The sequence below is a fragment of the Onychostruthus taczanowskii genome, unplaced genomic scaffold (genome assembly GCF_017590055.1).
Source record: "Onychostruthus taczanowskii isolate IOZ18803 unplaced genomic scaffold, ASM1759005v1 scaffold90, whole genome shotgun sequence".
Taxonomy (NCBI): Eukaryota; Metazoa; Chordata; class Aves; order Passeriformes; family Passeridae; genus Onychostruthus; species Onychostruthus taczanowskii.
The window spans coordinates 3,019,040-3,037,174 of NW_024506994.1; the positions used below are offsets into that span (position 1 = coordinate 3,019,040).

The 18,135-nt window shown below is 46.1% G+C and overlaps 1 protein-coding gene across 1 annotated transcript in view; it reads left to right on the plus strand.

Moving 5' to 3' along the window:
* The window catches only part of XKR6 (XK related 6), a 168,569-nt gene extending 150,909 nt beyond the window's left edge, over positions 1-17,660 (plus strand). Inside the window, 1 exon segment of the mRNA XM_041426216.1 lies at positions 16,696-17,660. Coding sequence (XP_041282150.1) covers positions 16,696-17,660 — 965 coding nt within the window.
* The last annotated feature ends 475 nt before the right edge of the window (positions 17,661-18,135 follow it).

The following is an 18,135-nucleotide window of genomic DNA, read 5'->3' on the forward strand; positions in this document are numbered from 1 at the left end:
TCAAGTCTGTGGGAGCGTGGCTCGTCACAGGAAGGGGCCAGTTCTGCCCTTAAACAGGGACAGCATCAGCTGCATCTGTGAGGAATGCACGCTGAAAAAACAGCCCAGGGAAGGGCTTAAAAACCCAGGTACAGCCCCTGCTGATGTGTCCAGACTCCAGCTGCTTCTATACATTCCCCACAGACTCCTATGGATTCATTTAGTGCCAGACAAGGTCAGTTCACCATTTCCTGTGCCATACATCCCTCCTCCAAGCCTCAGTCCTCCCCGCTCTTTAGATTGTAATGTCAAGCCCAGGATCCACTTCTCCCCAAACAGGTCAACTTCTATTTAAGGAGCTTTAGAAAGGGAATTATTGGAATGGATAGCAGGAGGTTTTGCTTTTGTCTCCTAATTCCTGTTTTAAGAGAGCTGTTGAGGAAAGAAGAGTGAACACATTGGGTCTTTACTCAGATCCAGATCATCTCCTCCAAAGCATTTCTGCCACACAGCATAGTAATAGAAAGGGCTGATCTTGAAAGGATGATAGAAATGGATACAACCAGGATAATGCTTAATTTCTTGGCTTTCAATCTGTTGGGTGGGTGAAAGAAAGAAAAACCTGATCATGCCTTGCAAGAGCTATTTGACCATGAGAGGTACCTGTGTAAGATGGTTGGGTGGGACCTGTGTCTGTTGTTCCTTCAGCACTCAAAGAACAGAGGAGTTTCACCCAAAAATGAGAATGTCCAGCAGCAGAAATGCTGGAGCTGGAATTTGAGGTCAAGACCCAGCCTCAGTAAAGCTTGGAACAAGACTCAAGCTGGGATTTCATGAGTCAGGATTCATTCCTTCATCATATCCCCAGCACAAGGCAGAGCAGATCCCAGCTTAGCTCCTCTTGTCTGAGGAGCAACAGAAAAGAGCACAGAAAGAAAAGAGGTGATAACTCTGTGAACTCCATCAGTTGGGCTGTGGAAGGTGAATGCTGAGAGCCTGAGCTGGAATTCTTTGTTTGGTGGAGCAAATGGAGCAACATCAGCTCCTGAATATCCATGTGGAAGGAGCTGGTGTTGGTAGGCAGGACCTCTGTGCAGGATTTATCTGCTACAACCACAGCTGGGTGGGCCCAAAACAGAGTCAAGAGAAGGTGAGGGAATAAGGATGGATCCAACACGTGGAACAGCTCATGTCCAAAGCAGCTGAAGGAGGTGGGAGGAGATGCTCAAGCAGCAGCAGCAGCACCTTTCCCCAGGGAATCTGATGCATTTATGCCTACCACTGGGGTTAGGCTGAAGGTGGGGAAGGGATGCTGGAGAGGATGCAGCATTGTCCTTCAGCCAGCCTAACTGTGTCTGAGGTTTAGGAGAGGATAAAAAGGGTGTCCATCTCTCAGACTCCAGGGCAGCAATGGCCAGAGGACTTCCCATGATTTAAATCATGTATTTGCAGGGGGAAACATAGCACTAACAACAGAAAAAGCTCAGCAACCCAGATCCTCATTCCATAATCACCCCCAGCAGATAATCCACCTCACTCCTTGCAGAACAAACCATCCTTAACCCCTTTCACCCCTCAGAGGTGCCACTTCCTCCGCTCTAAGTTGGAAGGAACTGATCAAACCAGCTTGAAGGAGACACCCAACCTCTAGGCAGACAGGGAGGTGAGAGGGATTCCAGTTTTTCTGGCATAAATCTCCTCTTAAAGAGGTTTGCTTCCACTTTTTTTTTAATTTTTTTTTTTAACCTGGCTTCTTTAAAGCTTAATGAGATTTACCAGAAGTCCCAACACCCTTCCACTCATGTCACAAGTTCTTTAGACAAAGATTTCTGCCTATATGAGGCTGCAGTTTTCAGCACAGGGTCTCTCTTCCAAAAAAAGCCCCATCTCTCCACAGATGCTGTGTCCATGTCCTTGATAACCCTACAGTTGATCTGAGAGAGATTAGCAGCATAAGTCCTGCTGGAGTCTCGGGGATTTTGGGAGGTGTTTGCACTCCCCACAGCCCTCAAAAGTAGGCTGAAGCTGCTCATGTATTTAAAGAAAAGCAGCATTAACTTAGGGGTTTGGGAGGTCATTTTATTTAAGCAGAGTAATACAAATTGGGGATTAAAATGGATTTCAGACATCTCAGCTACAGATGTGTGCTGGCTGCAGAGGTATCCTGGTGGAGTTTGCAAATCATCTTGTCCCTCCCAAAGTGAAGTCCTATTTTTTTTTTTAGTCATGTTCTCCCTCATCTGTGCCATGTCTGGGGACCATTTTTAATCATTTATGATTCCTTTTTGCAGGGGCAAACTAAAGATCATTTTTTGCGTCACTTAGTTTAGAAAACTCATCTGGTCAACTGAGTTAGAAAGGGACCCTCAGCCTGTAGGTGCTCAAAAATGCGAGTTTCAAGTGACATCAACACTGGCCTGAACTTAAATGAGGAGGCTAAAATCCCCAGGTCTCCAGTGAAAGTGAAAAAAGACTCATGAGATTTGAAATTTCATCCTTTTCATCACTTGAAGGAGCACTTAAAGTTAGTGCAAGACCCTTCATGCTGGCCTGGGACAAACAAGTGTGCCGAAAAATGCTGAAACAGGAATCCAAACCCCCAAACCCAATCTCTGTGACCTCACAACACAAAATTGTCCCCATTTATGCAGAGCCGCATAACCTCACAAATAAACCAGAGTTCATTCTACACAGGCACCAGATGCCATGGGGATCAGTGCAGAATTCAATATGGCATCTGCAAATTTGGTGTGGGAAAGTCCTATTTCTGCACAGCAGAAATCCTCTTCCTGACTGGTACATTTTTCCTAAGATTCACCAAGGGAACTTCACTGTATGACTAAAGAAGTCTTTGCCTTATAAAATCCTCAGTAACAGGAGATGGGGTGGGGACAAGATCTACCAGAGCCACACTCTGGGCTTTGGCTCAGGTTCTGAGGCAGATCATGAGCAAAAAGAGATTCTACAACTTGTTGCCCAAAGGCAGATATTCTTTTTTTCCTTTTTTCTCATGTCATTCCTTGGGGATTAAAAGCAGTGTGAGACATCCATCACCCAGGCCTGGTTTCCTGTGACAGAAGAAGCACAAGGACAAAAGCAGTTGCTCATTGCCATATGGGAAAGGGACCCCACCAGTCGTGTTCTTGCTGGGCAGGGAGGATCTGGGATGACCTGCCCTGAAAACCTGCCCTGTCTCCACCACAGTTTCCCTTTAAGTGTTCACCAGCAGCCCAAGGAGACCCAGATAGCTCTGAACTCATAAGCAGCTCGCCCGGGAGGCCACTCATATGACTCCATTGCTCTGCCAGACTGGGGCATATGGCTCTGTTCCTGCCTTCCCCTCCTTCCCACCAAAGCCGGATGACAGGGAGCAATTTGGTGCCCTGCTGAAAAGGAGCTGCTGGTCCCTGGCCAATTCCCAGCAGCATCAAAAAGCCATCTCCACAGTTGGCAGTGGCACTGAGGACGCCTTGCTCTGGCATGCTGAGAGCAGGCCAAGCCTGAGGCACGCTGGCATGGGACAGCTTGTCCCATCATCAGCCGTATTGTCCCAGTGCGGTGGGATCCAGGAGCCTTCAGAGCCAGGGACAGCTATTTTTTCTTTTTCCCAATGGGATTTGGAGCCAGCCCAAAGAGAGAACGTCATCCCTTCGCCCATCCCCACCTGCAGCTTCTCTGTCCACCACCTTGCCATGTCTCTGGCTCTTATTTTTGGAGTGCTGATAAAACCCCGTCTGTTCCGTACCACGTGTCGCCGTCACACACAGGACACGGCACAGCCAGGAAAGATGAGTCACCATTCACGGGACAGAGCTGGCAGGGGGCCAGTGCTGCCAATTTTAGGCTTTGTCAGACTGTGGTAATCACTGGGAAGGGGTTACATCATCAGAGCACTACAACAGCATTAGCTCATGCTGTTCCCAGGAGCTGGGGGCCAGCCAGGAAACTGAGGCATGGAGAGAAGTTTGGGTTCTTGTCAAGCAGATTCCAGGCAGGAAATTCAGACTTTTTTGGGTAACTCCATGCTGCAGGCTTTCTGGAGATACACCTCTCATGGGAGATTTGGGATAAGAGCATAGAAAAAGCTGCTGTTGGTTAGTGAAATACAATTCTTTTTAGCTTCAGGTTCTAGTGTGGGATTCTTGTCAGGCATCTAGGAGAGCACGAATAAACAGGGAGCACATAGGCTCCCGGATGTGCAGAAAAACATGGAAAAAATGCCACATAGACTCTGGGAAGTGCAGAAAACATGCAAAAGATGCCACGTAGGATATGGGTTGTGCAAAAAAAACATGGAAAAGATGTCACATAGGCTCTGGGATGTGCAAAGAAACATGGAAAAGATGCCCTGCTGGGCAGGGTCTACTCTGTGCTTCTACCCCTGATGGAGGTGGAGCAGTTCAGGTTGATGCAACTCGAAATTGTTGAGTTTTGAAGGAAAGAATTGTCTCACTTCAGAAACTATTAATTGTTTTTTAATGATTAGCTTGGGGTGACAGTTCTAAGTCTGGGCATGCAGCAAAATTACTGAGTCAGTAGAAATCTCCTGAAATGACTTTTGTCCTAACTGGCATTTGGTCAACCTCATGCTCTCAGTGCCCTCAGAACATCCATTTCTTCACACTGAGGGTCACTGAGGGGGGACAGTCACCAGGCACAGGAGCCCCTGTCTGATGTACATCAAGGTCCCAAAAATGTTTGCAGAAGACAAAAAAACCCAGGAGATAAACCAGGATGAGCATGACTTAATGTGTGGACACCAAGTTGTGACCTGCTACCTATCACATAGGTCCTTGCAGAGTGTTCAAAACGTGGGAAGCAGAGGGAGAAAGAGTTTCCTGCTGTTATCCTTGGAAATCAGTGTCCCTGGTGCCTTCAGTAACCCACTGCGAGACAGCACCAGCTGCACCACATCCGTTTTTGCCACTTTGTCACTCCCCCTCACAGGAACACTCTGCCAGACTCGCCTCATTGATGCCAGCCCTGTGTACTCTCCAGGAATGTTGAGACGCTCCTTCTTTTCCAGAGACCAGTCCCCTCAGCTGGGATTATGCTGAGGCATTTCCACCAAAGACCCCCTACACAACATCACAGGTTTACAAACCATAAGATTACAAAGCGTGCACTGCTGACACATCTCTGGATGGAGCCCTCTTTCTTGGTCAGTGAGTGTGATCCGAACTCGGTTCCTTCCTCTTTCCCATCAGGCCAAAATCATTCCCAGAGCTGGGATGAAGTTATTTCCCAAATTATTCTGCCTCCAGGCCAAGCCATCTACCAGAGGAGGTTTGTAGGATCCCTGTTTGGTGCTGTCACAGGCCCTTTGGAGCATTGCCTCGGTGTTGTCTCATTTCCAAGGAACGGCCCATGGGAGATGTTTTCAGCAGGAAGTTCCCTCACAAAGTCCTGGCAGGAGGTGTTGCTTTCCCAATCCTGGGACAAGTGTCTTGGGTTTCATCCCTGCTGATAAACCAAAACACATCAGAACATGAGCACAGCCACCAGATCTTGTTCATCCTCTGCTTCAATTATCAGCCCTTGGCACACTTTTAGTTCCTGGCAGCCAACACCAACCCAAACAATTCCCATGCTTGGCTCAGGTGATGGCAAGAACAATTCCCACCAAGCACTCTGGGCCACCCTGTTTTGAAGACTGGGACAGAACTCAGCAGTCAACAGAATTAGGCTTGGCTTAGTTGCTGATTTCTGGGTGCAGGGTCCAAAGCTGCCCCAAATCTGTGCTAAGGAAAAAGGGATCCTCGTGGTCGCTCTCCAAAGCCGACAGTGGATCTCTTTGGGCTTTCCTTTCCACTCTCTTTTTCAGACTATTTTAACCCCTGCTTGCAGGATTACAGCATCCTTTCAACTTGTGGTTGGCAGGTTTACATCTTTCCCATTGGCTGCAGTCCTCATCCGAACTAAAACAGAAATTAAAAAAAAGGGAGTGACAGGCTAGGGGTACTGTAACACATGTTAGATTGCAGTGTTGAAATGCACATATATTGTACATGTTTGTGGAGTCCTGCTGTTTCATGCCAACCATCCCTACTCATAGAAATGGCTGGAAAAAGATTTTATGCTAAATGGAGGCATGTGTTGGGTTTTTTTAGCAAAACAGGTTTGGATTTTTTTCACCATTTCAGTGCATTCTAGTAGTTCATTTAGGTGTGTTTCTCTTCTAAAGGTTCCTAACAGTAGAGTTCAAATATCATTAGGTCTGAAAAATCTCAGTGTAGGAGGCTTCTTCTGGTATTTTCAGGGTTCAAACTGGAAGCAGCTCTGCTGGATTTGATACACTCAAAAATCTTAGCAAAGAGTTGGCCACTAGAAGTTGTAACTAAAGAACTCTTCACAAAGAACCAGCTGTTGAATGTGAAATGTGATTCTTTTCCTCCAAGAATAACCCCTCTTGGATTTTGCCATCTTGTTCTTACCAGTTGAAGTAACCATTTTGGGGGTGGGGTTTTCGTACCTGCTGTTCTAGAAAGACTATTTTAATTAGCAAAGGTACAAAAACTAAGTTCTCAGCAGGAAATAGCAATGGAAGTTTCTAGAGATGGTTGTGCTCCTGTCTGGTTGAGCTAGGTTTGTGTGACTCCCCTGCCTTCTAATACTGCCTACAAAGAGGGATTTTGCTCTGTTTCCACAGAGTTAAATCCTGTCCTTGCTGGAGGTGTTGTCAGAACCTCCTGGTGGAGAATCTCCAATGAAACCTCTTGGGGTCTCTCAAGGGGCTTCACATCCTCTTGTCTGTGGCTGTTCACTTTTAGGGGCTCAGGTGGGGTTCTTTTTCAGTGTCATACTGAGACAGCACTTAAAGTCTTCAGATTAACATGGATTTAACTCAAAAGTCTTTATAATTACAGTGATGACTGTGCAGAGGGCACCTCGGCCTGAAAAGAGTGGCAATTCATGCAGCTTTTGACAAAAATAGACATGAAGAGCAGTTCTCATGCTCTATTTCCAAACATGCTAATCCGTGCCCGGGAAATCCTGGCTGCTGCTTTCCCAGCACATTTCTAATGCAGAATTAACCCAGGTGATTGGTGCCTGGAGGGATTTAGACCAAGCTCAGGGCAGACCATCTCTCCTTCATGTGTGTGGCTCATTAGAAGACAGAGATGCACATGGTTGTTGGTTCTGAGTGTCTCTATCAGCTGCAGTGCCATCCCTGCCCACCTGAAAGTCAGGGATCTGTGGGATTAATGATCTCCAGAGGATGCACTGGGAAAAGGTGAACTTGGGCATGGTGGGAAGATCCTTGAGAGGTTTTGGCACTTGAGTCCTTGCTGCTGCAATGTGGGTTACTGATCCACATGAACCCAAATTTATGTGACAACAGCAGCTCTTCTAATTGCAGGCACCGTCCATGCAGCCCCACACTGACACTGAAAACACCACCATAGGATTAATAAGAATGCTGATTACAAAAATCACAAAGGAAAGAACTGTTCTTCATGAACACCCTCAAAGTAGCATCTGCTGAAGTGGGGGTTCTTTCAGTGAGAAAAAAAAAATTGCTTTTGATGAAAGGAAAACAGTGAATTCTTTCCATTCCATTTTCTTAACATTTAGGGGAAGCTTCAAAACGGAAGGACCATTTCAAACTAAATAGTGTTGTGTTATAAATACGTTTATATCATTTATGTCATACCAACAGGAGCTCCAAAAGTAAGACTGTGTGTGTGTCTCTCTGTTCCCTGATTACCTCCAGCTTCTTTAGGACTGAGCCAAATCACCAAACTCACCGCAAATTCCTGAATCTATTTCTTACACATCTGCCATGCATTGTTCCCCCTGAAAAGTGAGTTTGTGTGTTGTCATTTCCTTGAACTCTACCATTAGAGTCCCATCAGAGGCTCTGGTGGCTGGGTGGAGCTATTGCAGAAGAGGCTGCCCTGCAGGAGGCAGGATTTGTCTCTAGCAATGGACTCACGCTGACATTTTCCTCAGGCATAATTTTGAGAGCATAGCTGACACCAGATTCCTGAAAGCATTACCCTATCCTGATAAAATAACTTTTTTTTGGGGGGGCAGAAAGCTGTGCCCACATCTGTATTACACTTTACCTAAGCTCTACCTGCCATGCCTGGGCTCCCCAGAGCGGTCCAGACACAGCAGCCACCTGGACTGATTTACTTTGCCCAGCCTGGAAAATCTGATAATATGAGAAACTTTATCTCCAGGCACTGAGGAGTTGAGCCAAAGGTCTTCCACATTATTTTTAACATGATAAAAGGATTATACTACCATGGTTGTGATAAACAGAGGACTGTGATCAGATTTTGTCTATAGCTGTAACACAGTGTTGGAGCCCAAGCACTGGCACTCAGGTGCTTGTGCTAAATTGGTCTCTGGTAGAGTTTTGCCTGCCAGCCCTTTCCCAAAGCTTTCCCAGGCATGAGAAAACAAATTCACATGGTCCAAGAACTATTCCTATTGGGCAGAGTGGATACAACTCCTAAGGGATTTTAACAGGACAGGCATGGCAGATTCTGCCAGCTGGACTCAGGATCTACAAATAATCCTGTTTCTCATTTGGGGTTCAGATACCACCACCAGGTTTTCTTCCCATGTGTCCTTCTCCTCTCTGCTGGTTTTTATGAGCCAGTCTGTGGTGGCAATTTACCACACAGGATCAAAGACCTCAATTAGTAGCCAAGTGAGCTGAGGCTTGTTTGTGGACCTCTGCTTGTACAGGAACTGAGATTTGCTCCACTTGCTGCCAGAAATGTTCCAGCTCTGGAACAGGTGTCAGCAGCTTCTTTCCCTGCATAAATAGGTAAAACCTGAGATACTTGCAGTCAGCATCCTGGGAAAGGGGCAAGGCTGTCATGGAAAGCAAAAATCTTGAATAAATTTTCATGCTGATGAGGGCTGTGTACACACAGGCCCTGAGACAAGCCTTCTTCTCAGTGATATAACAGAGGGATGTTGTCTTTCTCCTACCCCTTGAGGATGTTGTTAACTCTGTCTGGCTGTTCTAGAATGTCCTTTGGCTGACCATGGCACCCTTCTCACATCAGGAGGGGGCTGGGGGCTTGTTTTGCCTGCTTGGCCTTCAGTGGTATGAATTCATTGTGTTGTGTCACTTGAATACGTCCAGATCATGCTGGGTCTGTCAGCTTCTGCTCTGCAGGAGCCACTGTGGGCTATTCTGCTCAACCTGGGGGCAGGAACAGGTCTCAGAAATCCTCCTTTCTCCTCTCTTCTCCTCGCTGAGACTCAGTGTTCCCCTATGAGCTCTTGTAGGAAGTTGGTGGATGCTAAACCTCTCCTATCTACTATTCATCTTACCATGTTATTCTTTGGTTATTTGAGTTGGAACCCCATCCCTGGAAGTGTTCAGGGCCAGGTTGGATGGGATCTGAGCCACCTGGGAGAGTGAAAGGTGTCTCTATCCATGGCAGAGTGTTGGAATGAGATGAGCTTCAAGGACCCTTTCCCTCTCAAACCATTCCATGATTCACCAGGAAGAGTTAATGGAGAGACAGAGGCATTTCCAGACAGCTCATCCCATGTCTCAGACAGCATTCCTGGTGTGAAATAAACACTGAGGCATGTGATGGACAGGGCATCTTCATACAGAGGGTTTTAGAACAGAGAGGAAGCTGATGTGGTGGGCGATGGCCAACATTTTGAGCAGGAGGCTGACACTTCACTGAGGTTATTCAAGGACAATCCCATAAAGAGGGTGGATTATCCCATTTCTGTTTGGCCCGGGGTGCTCGTGCCTCCCACAGCAGGATCAGTCTCTGGCTTGCATCCAGGAGGAGATACAAGACTCGATGGCTGCAGGCTTGGAGCTGGTTTGGAGTGCCCGAGTTCACAGAGAACATGAATAGGAGGAGACACGACAGGAGCAGCCGAGATAATGAGAGCACAGATCAGATGAGTGTGGCCAGTCACCTCTTCCTGCAGCAGGGAAAAGGGACACTGGGGACAGCTGAAAGGCAGCAGGATGAAAGGGCAGGAAAGCAAGGCCTTTGGAAACACAATCCCTGGTGACCCTATGGACGCTTCCTCAAGGCAGTGCTGAGGAATGGGCTGGGGGAGGAACTAAGGAGGGATTCAGCTTTTCTGGGGTCACCGAGGACATCTTAATTTAGCAAAAGGAAAAGGGTTCAGGAAGCAGCATTTCAGGACATGAGCCAAACTTTAACTCTCGAGGGGTGGGAGGGCAACTCTCCATGTGAGCGAGCTTTTGTGAAGTTGTCTTGGCATGGATTTTCTCACAGAGAAAGGTTTGGGAACGTGGATGTGCCTCTGGTCTAATGTGCAAGAGCTCTCCTTGTGCCAGATTGGACATGGACTATCCTGTACAGAAACTCAGCGCAAGCCTTGTGAGGGATTCCAGTGGGATTTGATGGTAGAAGGCTTTCTTGTTATCCAGACCTACTTGGAAATCTGCCCCTGAAATGAGTTACCTTTGTTTCCTGCCTTTGCCAGTCATCAGCAGTTTTCTGTTTCTCACAGAATGGTGATGCTGTGTCCAGGTGAGCTGGATCCTGGAGAATGGGGATGTGATACCTCTTGGAGGAAGATCCCAGAGGATCTCCCTAGCAAGGGAGCAGGTGCTGAGGATGTGAAACTCACCCCTCACCTAATGAAACCAAAATATTTTCCATGAGAAAAGAGCAAAGGACAGAACACTGGTGTGATATCTCTTCCCAGTCTCCCCATTGTCAAGATCTGGATTTTCATCCCTGGTAATTCCAGCTCTTAGTAGAGCACAGAGGTGTCACATAAATGGAAGGAGGCCATTCCTGGGTCAGACTTTTCCGTCATGTTCACAATAGGTGGAATAGTTCCCATCTGCCATCCTGGACTGGTGGCACAGTGGAGAAACTGTTTAAGATATGTCCTGAAATCCAGTGAGGAAAATTTAAGGCAAAATGATCAGTGCAGCCCTTTATTATTTATATACTAGCAATGTTCCATATTTTTCCATGTTATAAAGAGGGAAAATAAAGGGGAAAAGACACAAGTCATTCCCTTGTCTGATGGAAAAGAATTAAGATAGATCAAGCATCAAAATCCATCAGGAAACAATGAAAATCAGACCCGGGGTCTGATACTGACCCCTTTTACTCTGACACAAACAAATTAAATCACATTAAAAAATGAGGGAGGGTGACTTTCAGGCCCTGTTGTTACAAAAGCAGGATCTGCCTTGATCTCTTTTGTGTATAAAAGCATTTTCACTCTGTGTGCATCAAAATGAAAGCCTGTTCCTCGTCTCCTACTGAGCTTCAGGGAGGAACGTGCCACCCAAAGGGGAAAACAGAATAACAGGGTTCACAGCACAGGGGCCTGAGCAGCCACTGAGGGATGGGGATGAACTGAGACGTGGCACTTGGCATTAAGCAAGAGCTGCCTCTGCACAGGGGTTGAGGGAAGGTTTCGTGTCATGCTCAATATTTGCCATCCTGCTCACCCGGGAGAAATGTTGGTATCTTCCCATTTTGTTTTAGTGGAGTCTTAAGGAGAATTAATGTCAAAAAAGAAATAGAGCACTGTTCAGGCATCATTTTCAGCGTTAAAGGGGCAGGCACCACAGGAAATGCTCAGGGAATGTGCTACAGCAACTGCATCCAAATTATGGGCAGCCAACGACCTGCAGCTGGATTTGTGAAGAAAACTGTACCTACCTCTAGTGAAAATCCTCTCTCCTCAGCTGGACAACACTGAGTAAGGCCAAAATGGGTGTATTGTTCATTTTAAATATTCATGTGTGTTTGTGATTTTTTTTCCATTAGAGTGGTTGTAAAACCCTGCATAGCAGGAATAGGCCAGATAGACAGGGATGGCTTTCCCTGCACTGTTTTTGTTCCCAGGTTTAAAAGCAGCAGTGGCAATTTCAGGGGAGTCATTGCTTTGATTTTTTCATGTGGATGGGTTTGGTTGTTTTGTTTTTTTTTCAAAGAGCCTTTTCACAAATCAGAGATGACCTTTTCTTTTTCTGGACTATGGGTAGGAACCAGAAGAGGAAAACCAAACCAGGATGAAATTCAGGGTGTTCCTGTGAGCTTCTGCAGTTTCCCTTCAACTCAGAGTGGTTCAGATTCCTCTTCTCTTGTATCAGATCACTGTCTGCATTGTACTCAAGTCCACTCTTGTTTTCATGATCCAAAGCAATAGCTCTTGTTTCCCTTTCTCAGAGAATCTATTCCTTGGTCTGACATTCTCAGAAATTTAACTTTTATACACCTGTCTTAATTCCCACTGCTTTCTCATCTCTCTGTGCCATTTCCTGTTGCACAGCCTCTGTGCCACATGTATTTATCATTGAAGAGGGATCATGAGCTCCCTTGAGAAAGGCAGAATTTTTTTGAGTCTCAGCTGGTGTCATTTGAAATGTCCTGAGTGCCTTCCTTCACCCCAGCTCCCAGTTCAGAAATGTTCTTGTCCTCTGCATGCAAGTATGTCACCTCTGCCAGCTCCACATGGTGGTCTGGAATATCCTAAAGCACCTCAAACATTGCTGGATTCCCACCTGTGATGGTTGCACTAAGCTTTGATCCTCCTCTGAGCAAACAGACATCATTTAACCAAGGACACCCTGGGGTGAGTCTCTACAGTAGGAGCTGAATCCTGTCTGAAATGTCTTGTCAAGCACACTGTGATGTGAAGGAGAACTACTCCCTGGTTTAGCTTGGATTTTATATGAGATCTTGGGTAAATCCTTCAAATCTTGGTGCTTCATCTGTCAAATGGGACATTATAGAGCTCTGCCTCCTCGTGCTGAATGTAGGTGAGCAGATGTCTCACTGCAAGGGCTTCAGGGTTCATCCTTAAAGGAATCTGGGGGATTATTTCTTGTGCTTTGTCATTCAAGACACAGGGACTTGACTCCTTGATGGTGCTGACTTCGGCCTGTGACTTTGGCCTCTGCCTTACTAGGGCAGAGAGGTTTGAGGAGAATCCCAGTCTGTGCCAGTCTGACTCATTGTGGGCAGGTGGGATACAGATCCCAGAACTGCAGCCCCACAGGAGGTGATTTGCTCCTGGCTCAAGAATGCCTGCAGAGATGGGGTAGTGCGTGGTGGGGATGTTCCACTCCCAAGACTGAGAACAGAGTGGGAAGAGTGGGAGTGGGCTTTTTTGGAAGTGACTTCAGTGTTTATCCAACCTCATCCCTTTGATAAACAAACATTGGAAGGGAATTGAAACTTACTCATGCTCCATGAAGGTGCATCAGTTACCACGTGCAAGAGTCAGAATCAAAATAAAAAATTACTGCTCATGTGATCCAACTCTTGAGAACTTTTTGTTTTAGTTATAATTGAAGAGATCTCTAAAGTTGCTTAGACATAAGGTCTGGAGAAGTTGAGAGGAAAAGCAGGGACTGTTTATCCCACAGTCTGTGAGAATTGTAAACTGTATGAAGATGTCACAGGCTGGAAGTCGCAGGGAAAGTTGGGAATGGGAAACTTGTGGTCAAGATGACAAAAGTGCTGTGTCATTTAAGTCTGTATGAAAGAGCTAGGGAATAGTTTTGTGGCAGTAACAGTGATGTAAAAGTCTTTACATTACTCCGTAGCTCCTGCTGACATCCACCCACAGATCTCCCCCCTCACACCCAGGTCCAGATCCTGCTCATCACCAGGGTGCCAAAATTCACATTCAACACAAGGCTTGTGAACTTTTAAACAACAGCAAAAATATGTCAAGCTGTTCAAAGATCCTTCATTGCCTCCCTCAGATCTTGGTGCAGATGAAGAGACAATGAGCTGTTCTGTACAGGGGGAGCTCATCCTGCCTGACTGCTGGTGCTCGCACGTCCCCTGGCAAGGGATGGAGTCAGACACCTTGGGAGCATGAGTCAACCCCTCCCTGTCCCACACACGGATGTCAGGACAGGCTGAATCACTTTCTGGGGGTGTCTGCCTCTCTCTGCTGGCTGGAGGAGACGTTCAGATGACTGTCAGCAGCCCGGGTGCCGTGTGAGTGACTCAACACATGCACTCTGAGCAATTTACAGCAAAGGCTGTGATTAGTGGAGGGTTCTGCCCTGAAAACATTAGGTAAAGCTTTTATGTGCAAACTGGGGGATTGTTTTGGGTGTATTTTATTCCTCTCTCTTTTCTAGAATAAATGAGCACAATAGAAACATTTTTAATCAAGGGTGACACATCTGTCTCCTGTGGGTTGGTGCTGCTTGAGTTTCCCCAGGTACAGCTAATGCTGTACAAGTTTCTAGTAAAACAGCACTAAAATAAGGCAATAAATGACATATTTTTTCCCTGCTAATCATGGAAAGTTTTTAAACTGAATAGCCAAGAGGTAGTGCAACAAACAGTACTTATACACATAACAAAACTTTGTGCCATGACTCATCCTTCTAAAACTGTTAATAAAGTCAACCAAAAATGTAACTCATCTTGTAGGTTAAAAATTAATCTAATCTACATCTGTTTGAGTATGAGGCTGTTCATATTTAGGAGTTTCCATCCATTATGGGGAGAGACTGGACGAGCTGGGCCTGTTCAGTCTGGAGAAGACTGAGAGGGGATCTCAAAAATCTACATAAATACCTCCAAGGGGTGTCAGAAGATGGTGCCAGACTCTTTGCAGAGGTGCCCAGTGACAGGATGAGGTGCAGTGGCCGTAAAATAAACCACGAGAACTTCCACCTCAACATGAGAAAGAACTTCTTTATGCTGAGGGTGTCAGAGCACTGGAACAGCTGCCCAGGGAGGGCATGGAGTTCCCTCTCTGGAGACATTCCAAACCCACCTGGATGTGTCCCTGTGCCACCTGCTCCAGGTGATTCTACCTTGGCAGAGTGATTGGATGATCTCCAGGGCTTCCTTCCAACTCCAGCCATTCTGTGAGTCTGTGGTTGGAATCCCCAAGTCCTATGTGCAAGTGTTTCTTAGTGAGGACTTAGAACTTGGGGAAAATAGTGATTTTCTTAAAGCTGCTGGCTTAAAGCTTCCCTCTTGGATAAGGCCACTGCTCTCACTGCTTTGCTCTATGTTGTTTTTTAAAGTTCAGTCTGAAATTTGAATGCACATTTGAGCCCAAAGACAAGGGTTTCAGAGGTAAACTTGAGAGCTGATGAAAAAGTGTGGTTTTGGTGGACTTTGCAGGCTGTGAGAATTCCAACGAGGGCAGAGTTGGAGTCTGCCATCCTTCCTGACCTTCTTGTCCTTCATCTCTCCTCCAGACTCAGATGGGTTGGAAGGAGGGAAATCTAACCCTGCCACACTGTGGGGTGGGCTCCTCAAGACAAAGATAAATTCTACAGTGAGGTCTGAGGAGTCAGTGGACCTTATTTGCATTCCCATGGAAGCAAGGCTCCTGTGAGCAGAAAGAAATAAAAACAGGAGAAGAAAAAATTTAGGTTTTTCAGGCATTTTACCTTTTTAACTCTGAGCATCTGCAGCAAGATGTTCCTGGATTTTCTTAAAGAAGTAGAAGTCAAGATCTAGACCTATCACTCAGTTACATGTCAGAGGTGGAGGGGCATTTCTCACTCTTTTGCTTGGAACCAGTAGCAGTTTTTCCTTTGGACTTTAAAGGTGATGTTCCCAGATAAATCTTTGGCTAAGGCCCAGTCCAACCATAGCTACCAAATTACTGAGCTTCTCAAATATGGATTTTGGTCCATCACGTGTTTCCTCACCTGCAGAACAGCTGTCCAGTGAGAAGCAGAGGGGGCAAAGGAATAAGATGCCAGCAGCTCTTTCTTTTCCCAGGAATCTCTCAATTAGTTTTTATTGTGATGCTTTGCTCCATGAGTTGTTCAATCTACCCTTGTGATAATCAATGGAATTACATTTTTTAAAGCCTCTCAAGTATGGTGGGGTTACTATTTTATCTTCTGGAGGAAATAAATTGCTTAAGTGTTGGTTGGGGTGGAGAATAAGACCAGGTCTCTTTGGAATATCATAGGGTGTTCTGCCCCATGTCAGGGTGCAGTGGGATGTTTTGGGAGCTGAAGGTGACCCCAATGCAGGCTGTGGCCTCCCTGACATGACTGTGACTTGGATTTGTGCTCCAGGCAGGAGACAAGACTGGAGAAGAGCTACCTCCAGTATAGGTCTTGGGTACATCCCAGAAACAAGGCAGGGGATTTGCTGGAGAGATCAGATCCTTTGTTTTGGTACTCTTTCAAGGGTATTGATGAGTCTTGATGCTCCCTGGATTCACGTGTTTGTCTGCATGGGACAAAAACCATGTTTTTCCAAAAGGCAAATGCAAATGGGGATTCCTGAGTAAGGCAGAGTCAATGGGAATGTTGCTGAAATAAAAGTATTTTACAATAGAAAAGAATCCAAGCAGTTGCAGGGAATATAGGTGTCCTGCTCTTGCCGTGGTGCATTCCAAGAGAGATTCTGCTCTCCAAGAAAGTAACTTTCACACTTGGGCTTCAGCATTTAGATGGGATCTGGATTTCAAACTCTCAAATGTGGATCCACTCAGGATGAGCACAGAGGTTGTTCCCTAGTGGAACTGCCAGGGTGGGGTGCCCAATCCAGTGGCTCAGGAGGATAAGAACAAGGAGTCAGAGAACTCCTGAATACAGCACCATTTCCAATTCCCACACTGATATCTCTGTATTTCTCTCCTCCAGACTGTAAGGACAACCTGACGTGAGTTGAACCTTCAGGCTCCAGAGCCTGCCCCAGATGCAATAATTTAGTGAGCAGATGATGTTTTCCACCAAAGCTCCTGTCTAACTCAGTGGATCTGTGTGTCTTCCGGCAGGTGTGTCCTCTGTGGCCTCCCTGATGTCCCTGGCTTGGGTGCTAGCCTCCTATCACAAGCTTCTTCGGGACTCTAGGGACGACAAGAAGAGTATGAGCTACAGAGGGGCCCTCATCCATCTCTTCTGGCGCCTCTTCACCATCTCATCCCGAGTTATTTCTTTTGCTCTCTTTGCTTCCATCTTCCAGCTCTACTTTGGGATCTTTGTAGTGGTCCATTGGTGTGCCATGGCTTTCTGGATCATCCATGGTGGGACAGATTTCTGCATGTCTAAGTGGGAGGAGATCCTCTTCAACATGGTGGTAGGGATTGTGTACATTTTCTGCTGGTTTAATGTCAAGGAAGGGCGGACTCGATACCGAATGTTTGCGTATTACACGGTGGTCCTGACGGAGAACGCTGCCTTGACGCTCCTTTGGTATTTTTACAGAGATCCTGACACCACTGACTCCTATGCCGTGCCAGCACTGTGTTGTGTCTTTCTTAGCTTTGCTGCTGGGATAGCTTTGATGCTGTTATATTATGGTGTGCTGCATCCCATGGGGCCAAGAGCTAAGATCTTTGCCAGCTCCTGTTGCGCCGAGCTGCTCTGGGGCATTCCTTTGCCCCCCGATGTTGAGCCCATGGCGCCCCAAACCCCTGGGTACCGGGGGGCCCAGGCTACGCCCACCAGAGCGGTCACGGAGCAACAGGAGGAACTCACAGCTGACACTTGCTTGCCCGTTTTCCAGGTGAGAGCAATGGTACCATCTACTCCATCTGGGCGACCCTACCCCCCCGAGGGGCCTCTCATTAAGATTGACATCCCAAGAAAAAGATATCCTGCCTGGGATGCTCATTTTGTAGACAGGAGGTTAAGAAGAACTATCAACATCCTCCAATATGTCACCCCCACAGCTGTAGGTATTAGGTATAGAGATGGACCTCTCTTATATGAGTTGCTACAATATGAATCTTCACTTTAAAGCTCCTTAAAGCAAAAGTAAAAGAGGGGACCTTATTTTTGTTTACGGTAAACACAGATCATGAAACAAACACAAACCTTCAGATAAGCTTTCTTTCTGGTTGCTGTATGTATAAAAAAAAAAAGATATTCTCTATGTTTTGTAAGTAAAAACAAAAAGAAAAACTTTTCTTTTGTTTTTTACACACAAGAAACAGTATTTCAACTTCCACACCTAGGATTCACAGGTGGAGAAGGAGGCATCTCCACATCAGTTTTATACCGTACACCAAGTGTAGAACATTATTTATGGGATTGGTGCTGATTGAAAAATAAAAAAAAAAAAACAAACAAACAAACCTACAACTGCCTTATGCCCTTAGGTGCTGAGTTTCATTAAGTACTGTCACCTTTCTCATGCAAAACTCTTTGATGATTATATGCCAGGAAAAAAAAAAAAACCAAAAAAAACAAAAACAAAAACAAAAGAAAAACCA